General features: G+C 37.5%; 1 protein-coding gene across 1 annotated transcript in view; it reads left to right on the forward strand.

Annotated features, from left to right (window-relative positions):
- Positions 1–18,888, forward strand: part of PTPRD (protein tyrosine phosphatase receptor type D) — a 616,472-nt gene that overhangs the window by 585,867 nt on the left and 11,717 nt on the right. The window contains 5 exon segments of the mRNA XM_078152500.1: positions 9,613–9,898; positions 10,391–10,569; positions 11,203–11,329; positions 13,835–13,960; positions 18,109–18,263. Coding sequence (XP_078008626.1) covers positions 9,613–9,898; positions 10,391–10,569; positions 11,203–11,329; positions 13,835–13,960; positions 18,109–18,263 — 873 coding nt within the window.

Consider the following 18,888-nt stretch of genomic DNA (forward strand, 5'->3'; position numbering starts at 1 on the left):
TTAATACTATTTATTTTCCATTCCCCATTCTTACAGTCATTAATTTGTTGCATACAGTAGTCTAAAATTAGGAGAAATTTTAAATTCCAGTGCTTCATATTACCCCCCCCAGTTTAGTTTCTGTTTTTGGCTTATAAAAGTTGCCTTTGCCTCAACTCATCCTTCTCCTTTTCTTCCCTCCTTCTGTCCTTCCATCCCTATGTATCTGTCTCCTTCTCTTCATCTCCCCACTACAAAGTCTATCAGTTTCTGTTGTCAAGTTGTCCAGATGATGCTGCACCAAATCTACTTGAGGCCTCCATCTACTCAAGTCATTCAATCGGGGTTTCTTGAATACCTACGATGTGTAAGACTGCTAGATATCATTAGTACAATTATATATAAGATATTTCAGTGACCTTCAGAGAGTTAACAATTTAGTAAGAGATAGCCACAGATGGCTGTCATACAAGGCATGTCCCTACCTTTGGGATATGGGCATGTACATTCTTCCCAAACCACACCTTTTACCTCCCACCAGGCAATCCTACTCTCTAGCTACTGGCCTAGTCCACTTAACATATCTGATGGAAAAAAACAATGGAAAAGAAATAAGACATCTCTCCATGGCTACTATATATGTGGTTTTAGCCTAGGAGAAAATAAAACAGAAAACTGAATCTCCATGGCTTAGTCTTATCTGCTATTGGAAAGCTTATGAGTTAGTAATGAAATCTAAAATGTAAGATTCTCTATTTTAGTTCTGCAGTTCCCAATCTGAAATGGAGGAAAAGAATTCCTTCCTGCCTAAGGTTCAGACAGAGGATATTTGTCCATTCTGTCTCAATCTTTACGTACCACAAGTCATTCAGTGGTTTTATCTTTTGCCACTCTGATCATCCACAAATAAAAACATATGCAAGTTACAAAGAAGTGATGCCCAATTGTGATTTTATGTCCAACAATAAGACAGCTTTAATGGGAATGTGAAAATCAGAAATTATGTGCAGCTTAATAGAGAAACCTTAAAGTCAATGTCTGCTGTCTGCAAGTAGAGGGAGTAAAGGAGATTTAAGCACTTTACCTTTTTGAGGATTTGAGCCCTAATCCATTTCAACCATATCCCTTCTCAATGGTTTTAATAGGCAGAACAAGCAAGCTGTCTCTTTCTCAAGCAATCTCAACGCTCTCAGTCTTAGGCTGTATTCAGAACCCCTGCTCAAGCATATTTCTCTCTCCCTCTCCACCTTTATAACCACTGGTCTCCAATCTGCCATCATAGTACTTCTGCCTTCTGTATTCCTTCCCCACTTCTCAGGATCCTTCCTTTACAGGTGAGGAAAACATATGTTATCAATATGGACTACAGTTCCCTGAAATCCATGAGGCTAGGCCCTGGAAAACTTATCCCTCCCTGCAAAGGCATGGTTCATCTCAAAAGCCTGGTAACACAAGCAAACTATTTTGAGCCTTCCCAGGATCTTAGGGCATAGAGCTGAAAGTGGCCTTGAAGAAGAGAGAATACTGCCAGTTGAGTGTCACTGATGTCTCTACGAGTAAAGATCCTTCCCATTAGTGCTTGCACTATAATAGCATCTGATATACATCATCACCTACTTCACTTTGGGAGAAACATCTAGTAGGAGGTTAGGGGAAGGGGGGGAAAAGGAAGCATTACTTTCCTTTTACTGAAACCTGGAAAAAAAAAAGAATGATCGTGCATCACATGTCTATACTAAATTTGGTTGATGACCTATTTTTAAAGTATACTTTCTCAAATCTTGCATCAGAAGATCTCTTCCCAGGAGAGAATGGGAACTAACAACATTTTGAGAGGCATTCCCATCCCATGGGCCTTTTTGCCCTGAGAACAAAAGTGCCTTAAGCTGCTAGCTCTGCTTTTTTAAACAGTCAAGAGTATTTGCTTCGCTAAACCTGTTATTTCTGTTGTAGTGGATATTTATAGGTGACAGCTGTTAAAATTACTACAATATTGGTGTCCAAGAGGATGTTAGCTTTTGATTTCCTACCCACCATCTAGTAATCCCAAACTGCATGTAGATATCTGTTAGATAGGAAATGTTTAGGCATTTCCTATGATACTGCTTATGTACCTCCATGAAAGTCCCCACTCTGATGCAATCAGTTGCCAAGTGCTGTTGTTTCTTTACCTTTGTAAAATCTCTAGTATACACACCTATCTTTCCTTGGACACTTCCACCACTCTGGTGTAGGACTTTATCACAATTGCGTGCTGAATGATCTGCCTGCGTCAAAGCTTTCCCCACTCCAATCCATCCTCCCCTCAGCTGTCAAATGGTGTTCCTTAAGTGTAAAGTCTGACCATATAAGCCCCTCCATTCAGTAAACTCCAGTAGCTCCCTATTACCTTCAGGATCGCATATAAAATCCTTTGTTTGGCTTTTAAAGTCCTTCATAACCTGGCTCCTTCCTATCTTCCCAGTCTTCTTATTCTTATCCAATCCCCTCTGTGTACTCTGTAATGTAGCGATGAGTTTTTCTTGCTGTTTCTTGAGCAAGGAACTCTATCTCCTGACTCCAGGAAGTTTCATTGGTGTTCCCCCTGCCAAGTCCAAGCTAAAGTCTTATCTTCAATAAGAAGCCATTCCCAGCCTTCATTAATCTTAGTGCCTTCCCTCTGAGATTATCTCCAATTTATCCTGTTTATATCTTGTATGTGGTTTGCATATCGTCTTCCCCATTAGACTATGAGCTTCATGAGAACACTGTTTTTCCCCCTTTCTTTGTATCCCTAGCATGTAGCACAGTGCCTTAAATATAGCAGATATTTGATAAATGCTTGTTGATTTGATTCAATGTGTCTCATTATTTGGAAACCAGCCCTAGGGTGTCCAAGGTTGTCCTAGTTAAGCCCAAATTCTGTTAACTCCTTCCAAGCTGGAAAGACTTTAAGAAAAGTTCCAGGGACAGAATTTATGTCATCGTCTGAGGGACTATATTACGTTTGGAGAGATCCATCCCTCAGAAGACTGGCCTCTGGGCGACCACTTAATGAAGAGCTTGGGCCACAGCAATCCAAAAATCATTCCCCAAGGTCCACAGCGATCCAAAAATCATTCCCCAAGGTCTGAAGGGCTATAATCTGTGGTAATGGAGGAAGACCCAAACTGAATACATCAGAAATGCTTGAAGTCCTCTTGTGACTCTTAGCCTCAGCAGCAGTTTCATTTAATGCCTATGGTTTTGTACAAATGTCCCATATCTCTTGCATATTTTTGTACTGCATTCTCATAAAATAATGGAAAGTATATATTGTCAAAATGACTCCCTTAACAGAGTCATTTTACTGCTTTATTGAAGTTGTCACCTGATTAATCATATAAACTTCTCCCATAAAAATCCAGTCCTTTTTATAGTTTTTCCTTATCTCATTCAGTTTTATATACTTGCAGTTCATAAATGCCAATCTTGTTATATCTGAAACTGCAATATCCAATCAAATTATTCTCTGATGTATGTCCAAAATGTCCTCAATGATTTTTTTTGGTCCATATTTTACTATCTTTGCTTCCAATGAAATGATCTGTGAAATCCAGTAATTACATTGTCTTTCTATGCCAGATCATTGAAATATCAATAAAGGGTCAACATTAGAACAGCAACAAATTAATCAGAAAAGCCAACCTTTAAACACATCCATGGGATGATTTTAGTGCAAAATAGCCCCCTCATGCCTCTTAATTTTCTTTCTGCACATTACTGCTATATCGCATCACGGGATATTAAGCATATTTCAACTCATGGGACTGACTCAATCATGTTTTTAGAAATTGAAAACAAATGTTGTAACTGGATGAATGATAATATTGGAGTAATAACAATTTCCTAGTAGGCATGCTTGGTTAATGGCTTGCATAGGCTTTCAGCTTGTAAACACTGGAATGTCTATCACTAACTGAAATTGGATTTTTTTTTTAACCATAAAGTTTGGCAGTAATTTGGTTTAATACAGATGAGCCAAAGAAGTCATAACCAATGGAAAGTTCATTAGTGGTCTGATTCTCATTAACTGAATCACTGTCCTCCATGGAAGGTAACTTTAAAACTTGATTTTTGCTTCAGGAGATAATGGAAACCATCTTCCTGCAGAACATAATTTGAAAATGCTTCCCCTCTTCTACTTTGCCTGGGCATTTTGTTATGTAATAAATGAATTGAACCATGCTAGACTTGGCCTCAAACAGAGGGGTTATGCACTCCCTTTCATACAAGATATTTACAAAATATTTCTCAGGGCCTGGCAACCTCTGTGACAGAAAACAGATAAAATATGATGGTTTATCAGTTGCCCTGTTCTTATCATGTTTGGGGTTTGAAGGCTGCTGAAATGATGAAAAACAAACAGCACAAATAGGGTTCTGTCATTATCATCCATGTGTGGAGCTTAGCTCTTTAAGATCAGAGAAAAATACATTTGGTTTAGAACTCTAATCCTTCATTCTGAGAGGCAGCACAGCACTTAGATACTGATGGGTGGGAGAAAAGAAATTAGGGCGTGAAATGAAATATGGGCTGCTCTGAGAACTTGAAGATCCAGACAAAAGGATACTCTAACAATTTATGAAGATCTTAAATGTTCAGAGTTCAATTCCTTAACAAATAAGTGTGACTAATACCACTTCTTTGTCATTGTGGTAAAGCATAAATGTCAGTTAGTTATGTCATATCTAATTACAAGAAATCTCCTTGTCTTTGACTTGGTTTGGCAAAGGTACGGTACCAAAGACTTCCCATTCTGGGTTTTGCCAGGAAAGGTCTCCTTATGTCAGTGAGTTAGTGAAAAAGGTTTTAAAATAGGCTTTTGATGTTTTATTTGAAAAGCCCATGATATAATTATCAGTCCCTTTTTTTTTAACATTACTATTTGGGAGGAACTTAAATCAGTTGAAAGAAAAATCCTGATTATGAGTTTCAGCTTCAAACCTAGCATCTGAAAGTCCATCATGCCTGCCAAGTAGCCATATTTTGTTCTCAGGCTTTTTGAAGCTCTTGTTGTTATTTAGTTCTGTCCAACTCTTGGTTGCCCCATGGACCACACTGTCCATGGGGTTTTCTTGGCAAAGATACCAAAATGGTTTGCAATTTCCTTCTCCAGTGGATTAAGACAAACAGAGGTTAAGTGACTTGCCCAGGGTCACACAGCTAATAATTAGCTGAGGCCAACTTTATAACTGGGTCTTCCTGACTCCAGACCCAGAACTGTATCCACTGAACCACGTAGATGCCTCTATTCTGAAGCACTTTAGTAACCCTTAAGACTCTCAACCCCCAACGTCTTTTTAAAACAAGGAAAAATAAGAGATGATCTGTGACTTGCTCAAGGTCCTGCAGTCAGCTAGTAGGAGTTTCATGGATGGGCAAAAGGGATTATTGAGTTTCATTTTCCTGTTCCAGATGTATGATATCTTTTACCTCAGTAACCAGATCCCAGATCAATGCCTAGGGCATAAAAACAATTTACATCAAGTAGTTTTCAGTAGCAAGTCCGTTGTCTAAACTTGACAGAGGGCTAGATCAGACAAAGAATTGCTACGACAGGTTTCCTCGGATTGACATGTTTTTCCTTATTCTCATAGTCTTTCTCATTTGATTTTTCTTTTCATTGATTCTTCTGTTAGTCTTAGGCTTATAAGTAGTTTTTCTTTGCTGCCTTTTAGGGTAGAAGCATGCTAATGTCATAAAGTTCATCTTGTTCGAATAGCTTATTTTTCTTTCTTTTAAAAAAAAAACCATCTGTCCTTGAGAAAGATGTACTGAGTTACTAAATAGTCCTTGGTTCCCTATACCAGTAGTGTCAAACCAAATTAGAAATGGGGCAACTAATCAATATATGAAATTTCCTGTGGGCTACATATTGACTTGGTTTTAAAATGTAATGTTATCCATGTTTTACATGTTTTATGGTATTTTATTTATTTTGTTAAGTAGTCTCCAATTACCTTTTAATCTGTTGCTAGGTACATGCTGCCCTGTACTACATCAAATATTAGATGGTCCCTGAAGGTTATTTCCAGATGCTTTTATGAAAATGTTGGTGGTCGTGGTGGAATTAAGTTCTCAATTTCTAGCCAATTGGTATCTGTACTTAGAGAATCCTTTGGACAAGGAATAAAAAATACAACTGTACACATGCATATGTGATTTCATCATTATGGGCAGCCTCTCCATCAACACACGCTGCTGCACCCCCCTACCTTAGAATTTGGTTTAATGTGTTTACCGTGGTTCAAAATTCATCACCTGCTGGCCATCTTCTGGTAATGAGCTTCTCTGACCTTCCCTAGTCTGGTCCTTGGACGACTCATTGTGATCTGTTACTCACAACCTTTCCAGCTTGGCAGGGCCTTTCAGAGCTTTGGATCTGCTGGCATAACCTTTGAGAATTCAAGTTCCCCTTCACAGCACAATTAGCATTCAGAATTGTTGTGGGAAAGACCTTGGTCAGGCCAGTCCCCTGGTAGTTTAGGTTCAAGATTGGAATGATGTGATATTTGTAGTATATCTAGTAGTTAACAAAAGGATGTTTGCTTACACATAACATAGTATGTCAATAAGTATATTCAGAGAGGACATCATTTTGATGTAACTGGACATACCCCTGGCTTTCTGTTGCCATGGCTATCTATGGTGAAGCATCAGGGCCCATAGGTAACTTCTCATGGCTTTTTGTACTCAGGTGACTAGGAAGCCATGTCAGTAGCCTGAATCTTAGTCCCTTGAGCCAAGATAATCTTAGGGACAGTTTTAATACCCCATCCTGCATGGGATAGGGGCTTAAGACATTGTTCCCAACAATATATAGACAAATAATAAAGAGTAGACAGGGTTTCGGTTGAGCAAAATTCCCAAACAATTCACCATGGGTCTTTTAATGGGGCAAGTGAATGCTAAAATGTAAGTTCCTTGAGGGCAGGAGATATTTTTCTTTCCGTTTTTTGTTTGTCTGTTAGAACCTAGCAGGAGCTTACTAAATATTTGTTGTAATGAGTTTTATTAGCACTGTGTGGCTTATTCAGTAAAGGAAATACTCCAATAAGTAGTGTTCTTTCAGCCCTTTTCAGCCACATGACATTGAACATTACTTGAGTTTTTTGGTATTGCACTAGAAGTTGACATCTGATGAGGTAGTTACCTATAGAACTTGGCCTTATCAAGCACATTTAGTTGACTCATTTTGGCGCATTCTAAAGTGTTTGACCTCAGAGCACATCACAGTCTTTGAATCTGAATGTTGTACTCAGTCCAGAAGGGCCTTCAGAGTGACGATTATTTAGAAGTCTATACAAAATACTGTTTATGTGTTAGTCATCTGTACAAGCTGTAACAACAGGTACATAATCTGTATAGTCTATCTATCTATCTATCTACTCTAATTTATATAATCACAGAAATCTATATAGTTTGGTGGCAAAACTCAGAAGCCCTGGTTTCAAGTATCACCATGTAGTTTGAGTTGCAGTTGCCTCATTTGCAAAATGAAAATAAAATACCTCATCTGCTTCCACAAAGGAGTGTCAAAGCAGCAGGTAGAAGCTGGATGGTACTATGTAGCATTTCAATAAAGGAGAAATTTTGGCAAGAAGTATCAGGAAGATAAAATGAGAAGATATGTACAGTATGTCTAGTATTATTAATATTATCAAGAAGATATATTTTTTCATGTTTATTTAGTGCTTTAAAGCTTACAAAGTACATTACATATATCATTTAATTTGATATTTATAACCACCTTTAAGGGTAGATGCTGTGGGTCAGCTAGGTGGTGCAGTGGATAGAGCACCAGCCCTGGAGTGAGGAGGATCTGAGTTCAAATCCAGCCTCAGACACATAACACTCATTAGCTGTATGACTCTGGGCAAGTCACTTAACCCCAATTGTCTCACCAAAAAAAAAAAAAGGAAGACTAGATGTTGTTATCTTCATTTTACTGATGAGGAAACTGAAATTCACAGAGATTTAGGGAGTTGCCCAGAAATACCAGAGACAGGATTTGAAACCAGGTTTTCCTGACTCTAAGTCCAATGTGCTTTCTGATATACCATGTTGTCTCTCAAGTGAAATCATCTATATAAAATGCTTAGCAATTGTAAAGTATTCTATAAATGTAAGTTATCATTATTGTCAAATGGATGTAGAGTGTCTTAGTATTTTAAAAAGTTTATACATACATACATATATAACATATACGTGTGTATATATTCAGATGCAAAACTACATATAGTTTTATAAATATAGATATACCTGACCATATGTATATGTAGAAAGAAAGAAAGAGAGAAAGGAAGGGAGGGAGGGAGGAAAAGAGAAAGAAGGGAAGGAAAGAAGAGAGAAGGAAGGAAGAAAAGAAAGAAAGAAGGAAGAAAAGAAATTCATTTACAGGTTCACATGCAACATAAGTAATCATTGCAGAATTATAGCATAACTAAAAATTCTTGGCTTAGTTCTAGAGTGTTATACAAATATGAAGCATGCCATTATTACCTGTATAGAATGTATGGAATGACCAGTGTGTTTTTTCTTACATTTCTGCTCATCATCCAAATCACTGAAGGCAATTTGTTTTTCCAGTGTATGAACCGCCTGCGATATTATCCAGCTCAGTGACATCTGCCTTTTCAGAACTAGGGATACTGTCTAGTTTTGTGCTTTGCCGACTTTCCCAACCACCTTTGAATATATTTTCAGCAACTGGAAAATGACCTAACAGATTATCAGTAATGGCATTTAAAGAACTCCCCAGAGCATTTTCAGTAACAAAGAATAAAGACTTAAATTTATCATTCAGAACTCTGGAATTTCACCTGGAATTATGTAGTCTATTTAGCAATGTTTCCCAAAAACGTAGGGGAGGAAAACAACAGGAAATGTATCCCCAGTCTTTCATGATTGCCTAAGTTGCTTCTATTAAGTATTGTTTTCCTTCATTTTTAGTATAGGATAAAAATTTTAAATCTTAATTACGGCTGTACAGATTTCAATAATTAAGATGTTAAACTTTTTATTGTAAGCAAAGATAGGCCTTTTCCCACTATGGAGCTTTTAGAACTATTTCCTTGAAGTTTATAGTACATGAAATCTTTCACACTGAAAAATTTGTTTGCATTTTTTTTTAACTAAAATGGCTTGAATTATTTTTCAAAATGGGGCCTGGTTAGAGTTTCCCAAGTTCCTTACCCAATTTGCAAATAAAAACACTGCCATGGACAAAGGTCTGTATTTTGGATTTTGTAATAGTCAAACAAAGTATTCTATAGAGGCTTTGGACAATCAAAGAACTCATTATTTATGAATTCTTTCATAGGCTGCCATGGCCAAAAGTGTTTATCGTCTGGGGTGGGCCTCTTCACACTTGGGTAGACTGGTCAGTGGATAGCAGAAAGCTCTGTTGGATTCCACTTTACTGCTTTTGACCTTAGTTCACTGAGATCACAAAAAGCTTAGAGGCTTTTTAAATAGATAATTGAGTAGAATTAATGGGTATCAAAGGTAATTCAACATGATTCTACTTGTAAAAAACACCATTTACCTACTGGTCCCTTAGTTTTTTTTATTGAGGAGCTTGTTTGCTTTTTATCTTCCCTTCTCTTACAGTGCGGGAGTCGGCAGGACTGGCTGTTTCATCGTGATAGATGCCATGTTAGAAAGAATAAAGCATGAAAAAACTGTAGACATTTATGGTCACGTAACTTTAATGAGAGCCCAGAGGAATTATATGGTTCAAACGGAGGACCAATACATCTTTATCCATGATGCACTGTTAGAAGCAGTAACATGTGGAAATACCGAAGTGCCAGCTAGAAACTTGTATGCATATATTCAGAAGCTGACACAAATAGAGACAGGAGAGAATGTCACAGGAATGGAACTGGAATTTAAGGTATGGTGTTGTGCATGACATGCTAGGCCTGGATAACTGTTTGATATTACCTTTAAGTTGTGGTTAGAAACATCCTTTCTAAAGCTAGGGAATGAAATGTGCAAAAAAGAATGTAAGTTTTAAATTCGCATATTGTATTGAGAGGTATGTAACTTGTTGGGATTTTTTTCTACTTCCATTTACCCATAATTTACTCATCCAGACAATAGGTTGATCATTTTTTTTGACAACATATTTTAATTTGAGAACTCAGAGCTTAAGAATCATCATAGTTAAAAAAAAATCAGCAGGTTTTAGGGACTCATTATCTCTGTATAAGTGAAACGTAACTTATAAGTGAAATGTAACATATAAGTGAAACATGTGAAAAGATAGGTAATCTAAAGTAGAAAGAAGGCTTAACTGTTCCAAAATGAAGTGTTGGGTTCATGACAATCAAACCACATGCTAAAAAGTGTTTTAGTCACATTTTCCTTGTTCTCTCTTCAACAGCGTCTAGCTAGCTCTAAAGCTCACACTTCGAGATTCATCAGTGCCAATCTTCCATGTAATAAATTCAAAAATCGCCTTGTTAATATTATGCCATATGAATCCACAAGGGTATGCCTGCAGCCAATCCGAGGGGTGGAAGGATCTGATTACATCAATGCCAGCTTTATTGATGGATACAGGTACTTACAGTTACTCTCCTGATGCATTGAAGCTTTTGACATTTGCATGTGCCCTAGTTTCAGATCTGTGATAAATTTAAAGAAGTAGCAGCACCACATTATTTCTGCTGAGGTCAGCATCCCATTTCTAGAGACCAGTTTTTTTATTGACTTTACTAAAGTTAAGAAGAATGCAACCATGGATTTTCCCTTCTAGCCTCCCACTGCCTCTTTGCTGAAGCTTGTGAAAGGGATTAATAAAGAAGCCGTTTGGTACTATAATTCATAAACTTAATAGATTGTATGACAGTCATTTCTAGACACGAAGCAGCACAACTAAGTGTTTCTTAAGTGCTTTGTATGACACACAAAATTGAGCTATTAGAGTTGCATTAAAATTTAAATAATAATGATAAAGACATACATCATAATATTAACAAAGCAATTTTCTTTGCAAAGTACTAAAAATTAAAACAGCTATTATTTGATTAAACAATTTTAATAGGAATTTAATGTGCTTGCCATTAATATGTCTTTCATTTTTATTATAAGCAGGTTTCAGAGTAATGTTTACATACAAAGAGTGAGCCTTTACACGTTCTTTTGAGTTTTAATCATGTTTTATCATTCCTTTTTTTTTTAAAAAAAATGTAGGCAACAAAAAGCTTACATAGCAACACAGGGACCCTTGGCAGAGACAACTGAAGATTTCTGGCGGATGCTGTGGGAACACAACTCCACAATTGTTGTGATGCTCACCAAACTCCGAGAAATGGGCAGAGTAAGTATACTTACTATACTTGAAAATATGTTCCTTCATAAGAGTACTACCTCAAGGCAAGAAAGTGATATAAACAGAGCAGTGTTACTGACTAGGCTGCATTCCTTTTTCCATTCTAGTCCCATATTGTCTTTGTGGCACAACATAGTATAGTGGGGGAAAAGCATTGTATTTGAAATCAAAGAATTAAGATTTGAGCCCTTACTCTGCTACTTACTTGCCATACAGCCCTAGGAAAGTCATGTTTCTCTCTCTGGACTTCACTTTGGTCATCTGTAAAAAGAAGAGTTTATACTAGGTCATCTCTGAGGTCCCCTATACTACTGAACACTGAAAAGTAGCATGCTTAACAATCCATCTGGGGCATTTAATTGTGTGGATATCTCATTGACTAAAGTCATCAATTTCCTTACTGTTTGATTTTCATTGGAACAAAACTACAAAAACAGATGATTAGATGGTCAGTGTATTCTTTTTTTTTTCTTGTTCCCACATCATAAACTTAGCCTTTGAATAAGCTGAGAATATTTAGTGCTGTTAAATTGTATAATGATGTGGTCTAGCAACAGAGGTAGATAAATTTTTTTTTTAAATTGAAGATTCCTGCATGGAGATCTTGATAGCTGAGTTTATCATCAATGCATCCATTAAGTCAAGCCTTTCCTCAGCCTGGTAATACCCTTTCCATCTCCTCTCAAATTTGCCAGGTTAGGCAAGAAGTACACAGTTTTCCATATAATTTGGTAGATGTGAGTCTTGTTGTTTTGTCATTTTTTAGCCATGTCTCTCTCCTTGTGGTCCCATTTGGGGTTTTCTTGGCAAAGATACTGGAGTGGTTTGCCATGTCCTTCAGCTCATTTTACAAGGGAGGAAACTGAGGCAAACAGGGTTAAATGACTTGCCTAGGGTCACACAGCTAGTAAGTGTCTGAAACCAGATTTGAACTCAGGAAGAGGAGTCTTCTTCACTCCAGGCCCGGCACTCTATCCACTGCTCCTTCTAGCTGCCCAGATGTCAGTCTGCTTTGTGCAAAAATCAGTGTAGTCGAAGGAGCACTAGACAGTGAAGGCCAATCTTGACTCAGACAAGATTCTGGGCATTTTCTTGAGCTGTCACCCAGGCTCTCTCTCCTTATCCCATTTCCTGGCTTCCTCCAATTCCCGACTAAAATCCCACCTTCTGCAGGAAGCCTTTTTCAACCCCTCTTAATTAAAATGTGCCTTCCCTCTGCCAATTATTTCTAATTTCTTCTGGCTATGCCTTATTTGTACATAGTTATTTGCATGTAATCTCCCTCACTGGATTGTGAGCTCCTTGAGGGCAGGGATGTCTTTTGCCTTTCTTTGTATTCTCAGTACTCAGCAGTACATGGCACATAGTAGGTACTTAATAAATGTTTATTGACATTCTGACTGACCACTACACTCTCTGTTTAAGCTTGAGCCAACCACAGTCTCTTTGGATTTCCTCAACTGAAGAGTCAATACAGTATAACTTAGAACTTGAAGATACATAGAACTGGGTTCATTTCCCATCTTCGCCAAGTACTATCTCTATGACATAGGGCTAATCATTTAATATTTCTGAACATCAGTGCTTGTAAATATAAATATAGATATAATGATATCTATAGGACCTATTTCATAGGGATCATTTGAGGTTCCAAAGAAAATGTATAAATGTCTATATTTATCATCTCTTAGATGAGAGAATTAGATTAGATGAGTTCCAAGATCCCTTATAGCTCTAACATTTTATGACATCTAGATGGCTGATAGAGCACTGGGCCTGAGGTCAGGAAGACTTGAGTTGAAATCCAGCTGCAGATACTTACTAGCTGTGTGACCTTGGGAAAGTCACTTAACCTCTGTTTGCCTCAGTTTCCACAACTATAAAATGGGGATAATAATAGCTACTAGCTGCCAGGGTTGTTGTAAGGATCAAGTGAAATAATATTTGTAAAGCCTGGCACGTAGTAGGTGCTATATAAATACTTATTCCTTCCCCCCCCCCCCCGTATGACTGCATTTGGTCTGAATTGTAACATCAAGCTAAGCATTGCTGGAACTGTTCAGTACAATTCGACAATCATTTGCTAGTCACTTTGTTAGGTTCTGGGGATAAAAACATAAAAATGAAACAGTCCCTGTCCTCAAGGACCTTCTATTCTATGGGAGGAAATGAGTGTGTGCAGATAAGCAGATACCTCATGTAGAAGGTAGTACCAGAGCTGAGCACCAGAAGGATCATGTTTTTCGCAGCATTGTCAAGGGATTCATCACACTGTCTTAAAGAATCTCATTTGTTTCAAGTTGTTAATCAGTTGTTCTCTAAACCAGTGAGTTGATTTTGTGAGGAAATGGAAGTAGTTGCTTTTTTTTTTGGCTGTACCTTGCCCATGTCTACACACTCCGAATTTACTTTAAAGAGACAGGATTATAAAAATGCCCTTCAATGGCCATTTAGTATATTTAGGGTTATCTAAATAACCTCTCTTTCTTTTAGGAAAAATGTCACCAGTATTGGCCTGCAGAACGTTCAGCGAGGTATCAATACTTTGTGGTAGACCCAATGGCTGAGTACAATATGCCACAGTATATCCTAAGGGAATTCAAGGTCACAGATGCCAGGGTAAGTTAACAAGGTCTCATCCAGTTTGCTTTCCTCTTTTCTCACCTTCTATTCTCTTTGTCTCTGTCTCTGTGTCTCTCTCTGTCTCTCTTTGTCTCTGTCTCTCTCCCTTCTTTTTCTTCTTTCTTAATTTCCTTCTTTCTTCTCCTCTTTCTTTTTATGGTAACTTGTCCTCTCTTTGACTAACTCTACACGAAAACCAGGGGTTGGCTTTATTTCAGACTTAACATCTGGCAGCACAAGTGTGGGATTGCACTTTAAAGGTGTTTGTGCTGGAAAACATTTACTGATTGGAAGGTTGTACTTCCATTCACCTTCTCTTGCTCTCTTTGGAGCTTTCTTTGCCTTTTTCATCACTTATGGCTATAAATATGTTGTTGTTTTGCAAAACCCTGTAGGTCATGTGAACAGGAAGGTTAATTTGGTCTGATTTTAAAACTGCAGAGCAAATAGCATTCTTTTAAAAAGCTGACAGTCTTTGCACATTCTAATTTGCTCCCTGGCATGTCTATCCACAAGAACTATGCATCCATGCATGACCCTGGCTGTCTAATTTTTACTTTTCATTTCTTATCTAAGACTGATTCTAAGACTCTACTGTCTGTGAGATGTTCTGTCTGGCCATTTCCAAATCATGACTTCAAAGTGGCATTATAGGGCAGCAGAATCACTCCAAAGCTTTGCTGTGTCTTTGGGATTGTTACAGTAGGATAGTGAACTAGAACACCAGGATAGAGTGCTTTATTTAATATGTTAGTTTGTTTGTTTTCCTGGAAAGCAAATCTCTCAACCAATCATCATGCTAGAAGATTGTCTCCTAATCCCCCAAACCTGGCTCTGAGTCTGAACCAAAGTTATCTTTGTTTTTGTTTTATTTGTTTGTTTGCTGCCTTTGTTTTTGAAACTGGGCCTCCCTATCTTACTCAGGCTGAAAGTTCAATGCCACTCAGATTCCCAGTCCCACTACTGACAGGCAAGGAAACTTTGACCTGCTCCATTTCAGAATTAAGCAGTTTTCTGCTCAGGCAGCTTTTGATCACCCCACTTCCAGGGGCTCACCATGTTGATGACAGGCTTGGTGCAGACACCCAATTAGCTTTAGTTCTCCTGTGGCTCAGAACTCCCAAGGTGAAATGACCCATCAGTCTCAGCCTCCTCCAGTAACAGGGATTACAAGGGGACACCAATATGCTTACGTGACCTGAGGAATTTTTTTTAATAATTTTTCTTAATGTTCAGCAATTTTGTTGACCCAAGTTAACAGGATCACTGAGTCACAGAAACTTTAAAATCTTAACTGTGCTGAAATTGACTGTATTTGAACCAGCTACTGCATTCACTTTGGTCTGAGAAAGACCATCTGGTACAATGGAATAGTCACTGGACTTGGATTCAGAAGACCTGAGTTTGAGTTCCAACCCTGCCACTGGTTATATGATCTTAGTCTAGTCATTTAACTTCCAAAGTCTTCATTTCCCCATCTGTAAAATGTGGATGATAACATTTAAGCTATGTACCCAATAGGTCTATTGTGGAAATCAAATTTTAAATAAATAAATAAATAAATAAATAAACAAACAAATAAGTAAATAAATGAACGAACAAACAAATAAATAAGTAAATAAATATACATATATATATACACAAACACACACGTATACGTATATATAGGTGTACGTATATATAGATATACATAAATGTTTGTATGCATACATAAATGCATACATATAAAGACCTATGTAAACTTCAAAGATATAGAAGTGTTCACTGTTAATATCATTGTCTTTGCCCAAAGCCTTGGTAACTCTTCAATACTATTATAAAATTTCCATGCTTCCTTTCAAAATTAGAAAATGTTTATAAGTGGAAGTCATTTTAGAGGTGGAATATATTTAGAGGTGCTAATCAACAAAGGAATATGAACCAGAGCCCCAAAGATAAAAAATATTTGTCTTTTCCCCTCAGTGGCAAATCTAGTCATGCTCAAAGCAAACCCAGGTGACATCAGTAAAAGAGATTACGTTGAAATTTCCTCACATGATAATTTTCTTAAATATTTAAAAGGAATAGCAAGTTGTACATAATAGAGTTGCAGTTTCACGGGCAATCATCTATTTTATTATACTATGTTATGGAAATGCTTGTTTCATTCCAAAAATTAAAAATAAAAATTTAAAAATAATAATATAAAAGAAAAACATTTCCTCACATTTCAAAAAGAGATTCCCAGGATTTTACATCTTTCATAGCTGCTCCAGTACTTTCTGTTTTTATTCCTGCTATTTCTAATCTGAACTTCCGTATTTATAAAGCATGTTGGCTTTCAAGGCTGCAATATTATTAAACAGGTAACCTTTAAATGGTGTCATGTGATTTCTCCTCCATAGTGTAAAGGTTTACTCATATGGTTCCTCTAGCCATTAGTAGGAAGAGTAGTCAGGAACTAAATCCCCAGGTTGTCCAAGAGAGAACAAATATTACCATATATTACCTAGCCTCCTTTCTTGTGCTTTCAAACCCTTTTGTAAATTTAACATTATGATCAAGGGAACCAGAGCATTCGTTACTCCCGAAACAATGAAGGGGAAATTGGGCTCCTGCAGGAACTCACCATCAGTTGATATTAGGCCAAATGGTTAGTTCCCTGTTTTTTAGTTTTCTTACCTAGCTGATGGAGCTTCCCTAATCACTCCAGGCAGCTACTGAAGCATGCTTCACATCTGGTTCCTGTGGAAATTGTCAGCTTTGCTGATCCATTGCCATCTCTCTTCAAGCTACCCTCCTTGCACTGAGGCCAAAGGAAAAACATTTATCAGCATTGCATCTTGCCTACATCCTGGGAAATCCAGGATGCCTATACATACCTGGGCCTCAAAATTAGGATGACCCTCACAAACAAAGTTTCACTCATTTGCACAGGTTTTGAAAGGCATTCCCTTGCCTCCTAATCCCCAAATAGTGGTAGTGAGAAGGCAACAAATGCATTTCGTATTCCTTCCTGTGCAAAGGTAGCTAGATTTCCTGAGAAGTAATCAGTCCTATTACTGTCTCTGAAGGTTTGAAGGCAGTAGTTCAAGAGAGAGAGAGAGAGAGAGAGAGAGAGAGAGAGAGAGAGAGAGAGAGAGAGAGAGAGAGAGAGAGAGAAGGAAAATTTCCAGAAGGAAACAGAAGAAACCTTTTTTCTTATCTTTTAAAGTGACCTATATTTCAAATGTCAGAGCAATCATGCTTAATCATTGTGGAGAAGAAAAACTCCTTTTTCCTCTAGTTTTCATTCTGCCTTTGTTTGTTTGTTTGTTTATTTGGCTGTTTTCTTCCACATTCTTTATCCAGGGAGCAATGGGTGATTGATTCATGAGGTCAGCCCTGCAGAAGTCCATTTTCAGGACAGAGCGTTTAGTTGCTGATGCTCTCTTTTCTCTCCTTGAAAGATGCCTCACTTCCTGCTTAAAGGCACAGTGACATAGCATATGCTTTTTATTCTGTCATGGCTGGACACAGGAAGCCTTCAAGATGTGTGGGGTGTCCAGGAGGCATGAAGGTTAACAGCAGCTACTTAATTTGTGTCAAATCCTTTAAATGTCACCATTTGCAGTTTGACAAAACTAGAAAATGAGCAGGCCCAGCTTATTTGGGATTGTAATGACATCGACAAAATCTTTTTTCTGGGGTGTGTGTTCTTCTGGCTATAAATATGTGACAGACCTGCATCTGCACTTAGATTTTGACACTTTTTAGTGGTGTGCATGCTTAGAGAAATATGAATGCATGTTTTGCTTCATATAGAACCTGCATTCTCTAGGCTTACAGCCAAAATGATCTACTGATTTCAGTTAGAAAGGGAAAGTCACAAAGCTGAGTGACAACCTGCGTGTTTAATGGGAGTTTAACATGTGTAACTGAAAGTGATAATGATTAATGAAATTGAATTCTTACATATGTGAGCCAGGTATGTCATTGATTGTTTGAGCAAAAGCTCAAACTCATCAGGAATTGTGATTAGATGCTTCTAATTAAATATGTTCCTAACTCTCTTCCTTTCTCCTCCCACCCCTTATTCTTTACCAAATAATTAACTTTTTGTGACTGCTGCCATGGCATGGAATCATCCTGGGCCTTTCTTCTTCTGGCACATGGTGCCTCTAAAGGATGGTCAGTCCCGAACAGTGAGGCAATTCCAGTTCACTGACTGGCCAGAGCAAGGAGTGCCAAAATCCGGAGAGGGGTTCATTGACTTCATTGGCCAAGTACATAAAACAAAAGAGCAGTTTGGACAAGATGGGCCTATCTCAGTCCATTGCAGGTAAGTTGAGAATCAGTGATAAATTAATTTTCTTTTTTTATGATCAAAAGCATGATTACCTTTAAAAATAAGAGCCTGTGCCTAATATATATGAGTATTAGCCAGATGGTTACAGTGAATTTACAATTAAACTCTTGAAAATGTATTATGTATTAGAAAGTAAAGGCAGTGACCTATTCCTCTATCTTCTGGTGAAATAGGAAGATTCCTGAAAAGTACTTTTTTTTTTTATCTGAGAAGACTATGCATAGAACAAGAAGTGGGGTTAGGCTTTTCCTTTCAAGCTCTACTGATTTGTATTTTGATAATTTTTTTTAACTCACATGGTCCCATATCCTTTCATCCTAATATAGCATCACTAACAAATATCTTTCAGGAGTAATCATAAAAAGCAATCACTCTACAATGATCACTGCATTTCTTGCCCATTAATGGGCTAGTTGTACAATTTGAATACTTTACCAGTTACATTGACTGTCAAATTGAAAACTGTTACTATACCAGAAAATGGAGTCTCTCCTAGTTAATTATTTCTAATAGTTTCCATAGCATTTTCTAGTTTGAGTTATCTGAATTCATGAAAAAAAGGGAAAGAAGCTATTTGGAAAGGTTATTCATGGTACTT

This window comes from Phascolarctos cinereus, unplaced genomic scaffold (assembly GCF_003287225.1).
Source record: "Phascolarctos cinereus isolate Bilbo 61053 unplaced genomic scaffold, phaCin_HiC Scaffold_4;HRSCAF=312, whole genome shotgun sequence".
Classification (NCBI taxonomy): Eukaryota; Metazoa; Chordata; class Mammalia; order Diprotodontia; family Phascolarctidae; genus Phascolarctos; species Phascolarctos cinereus.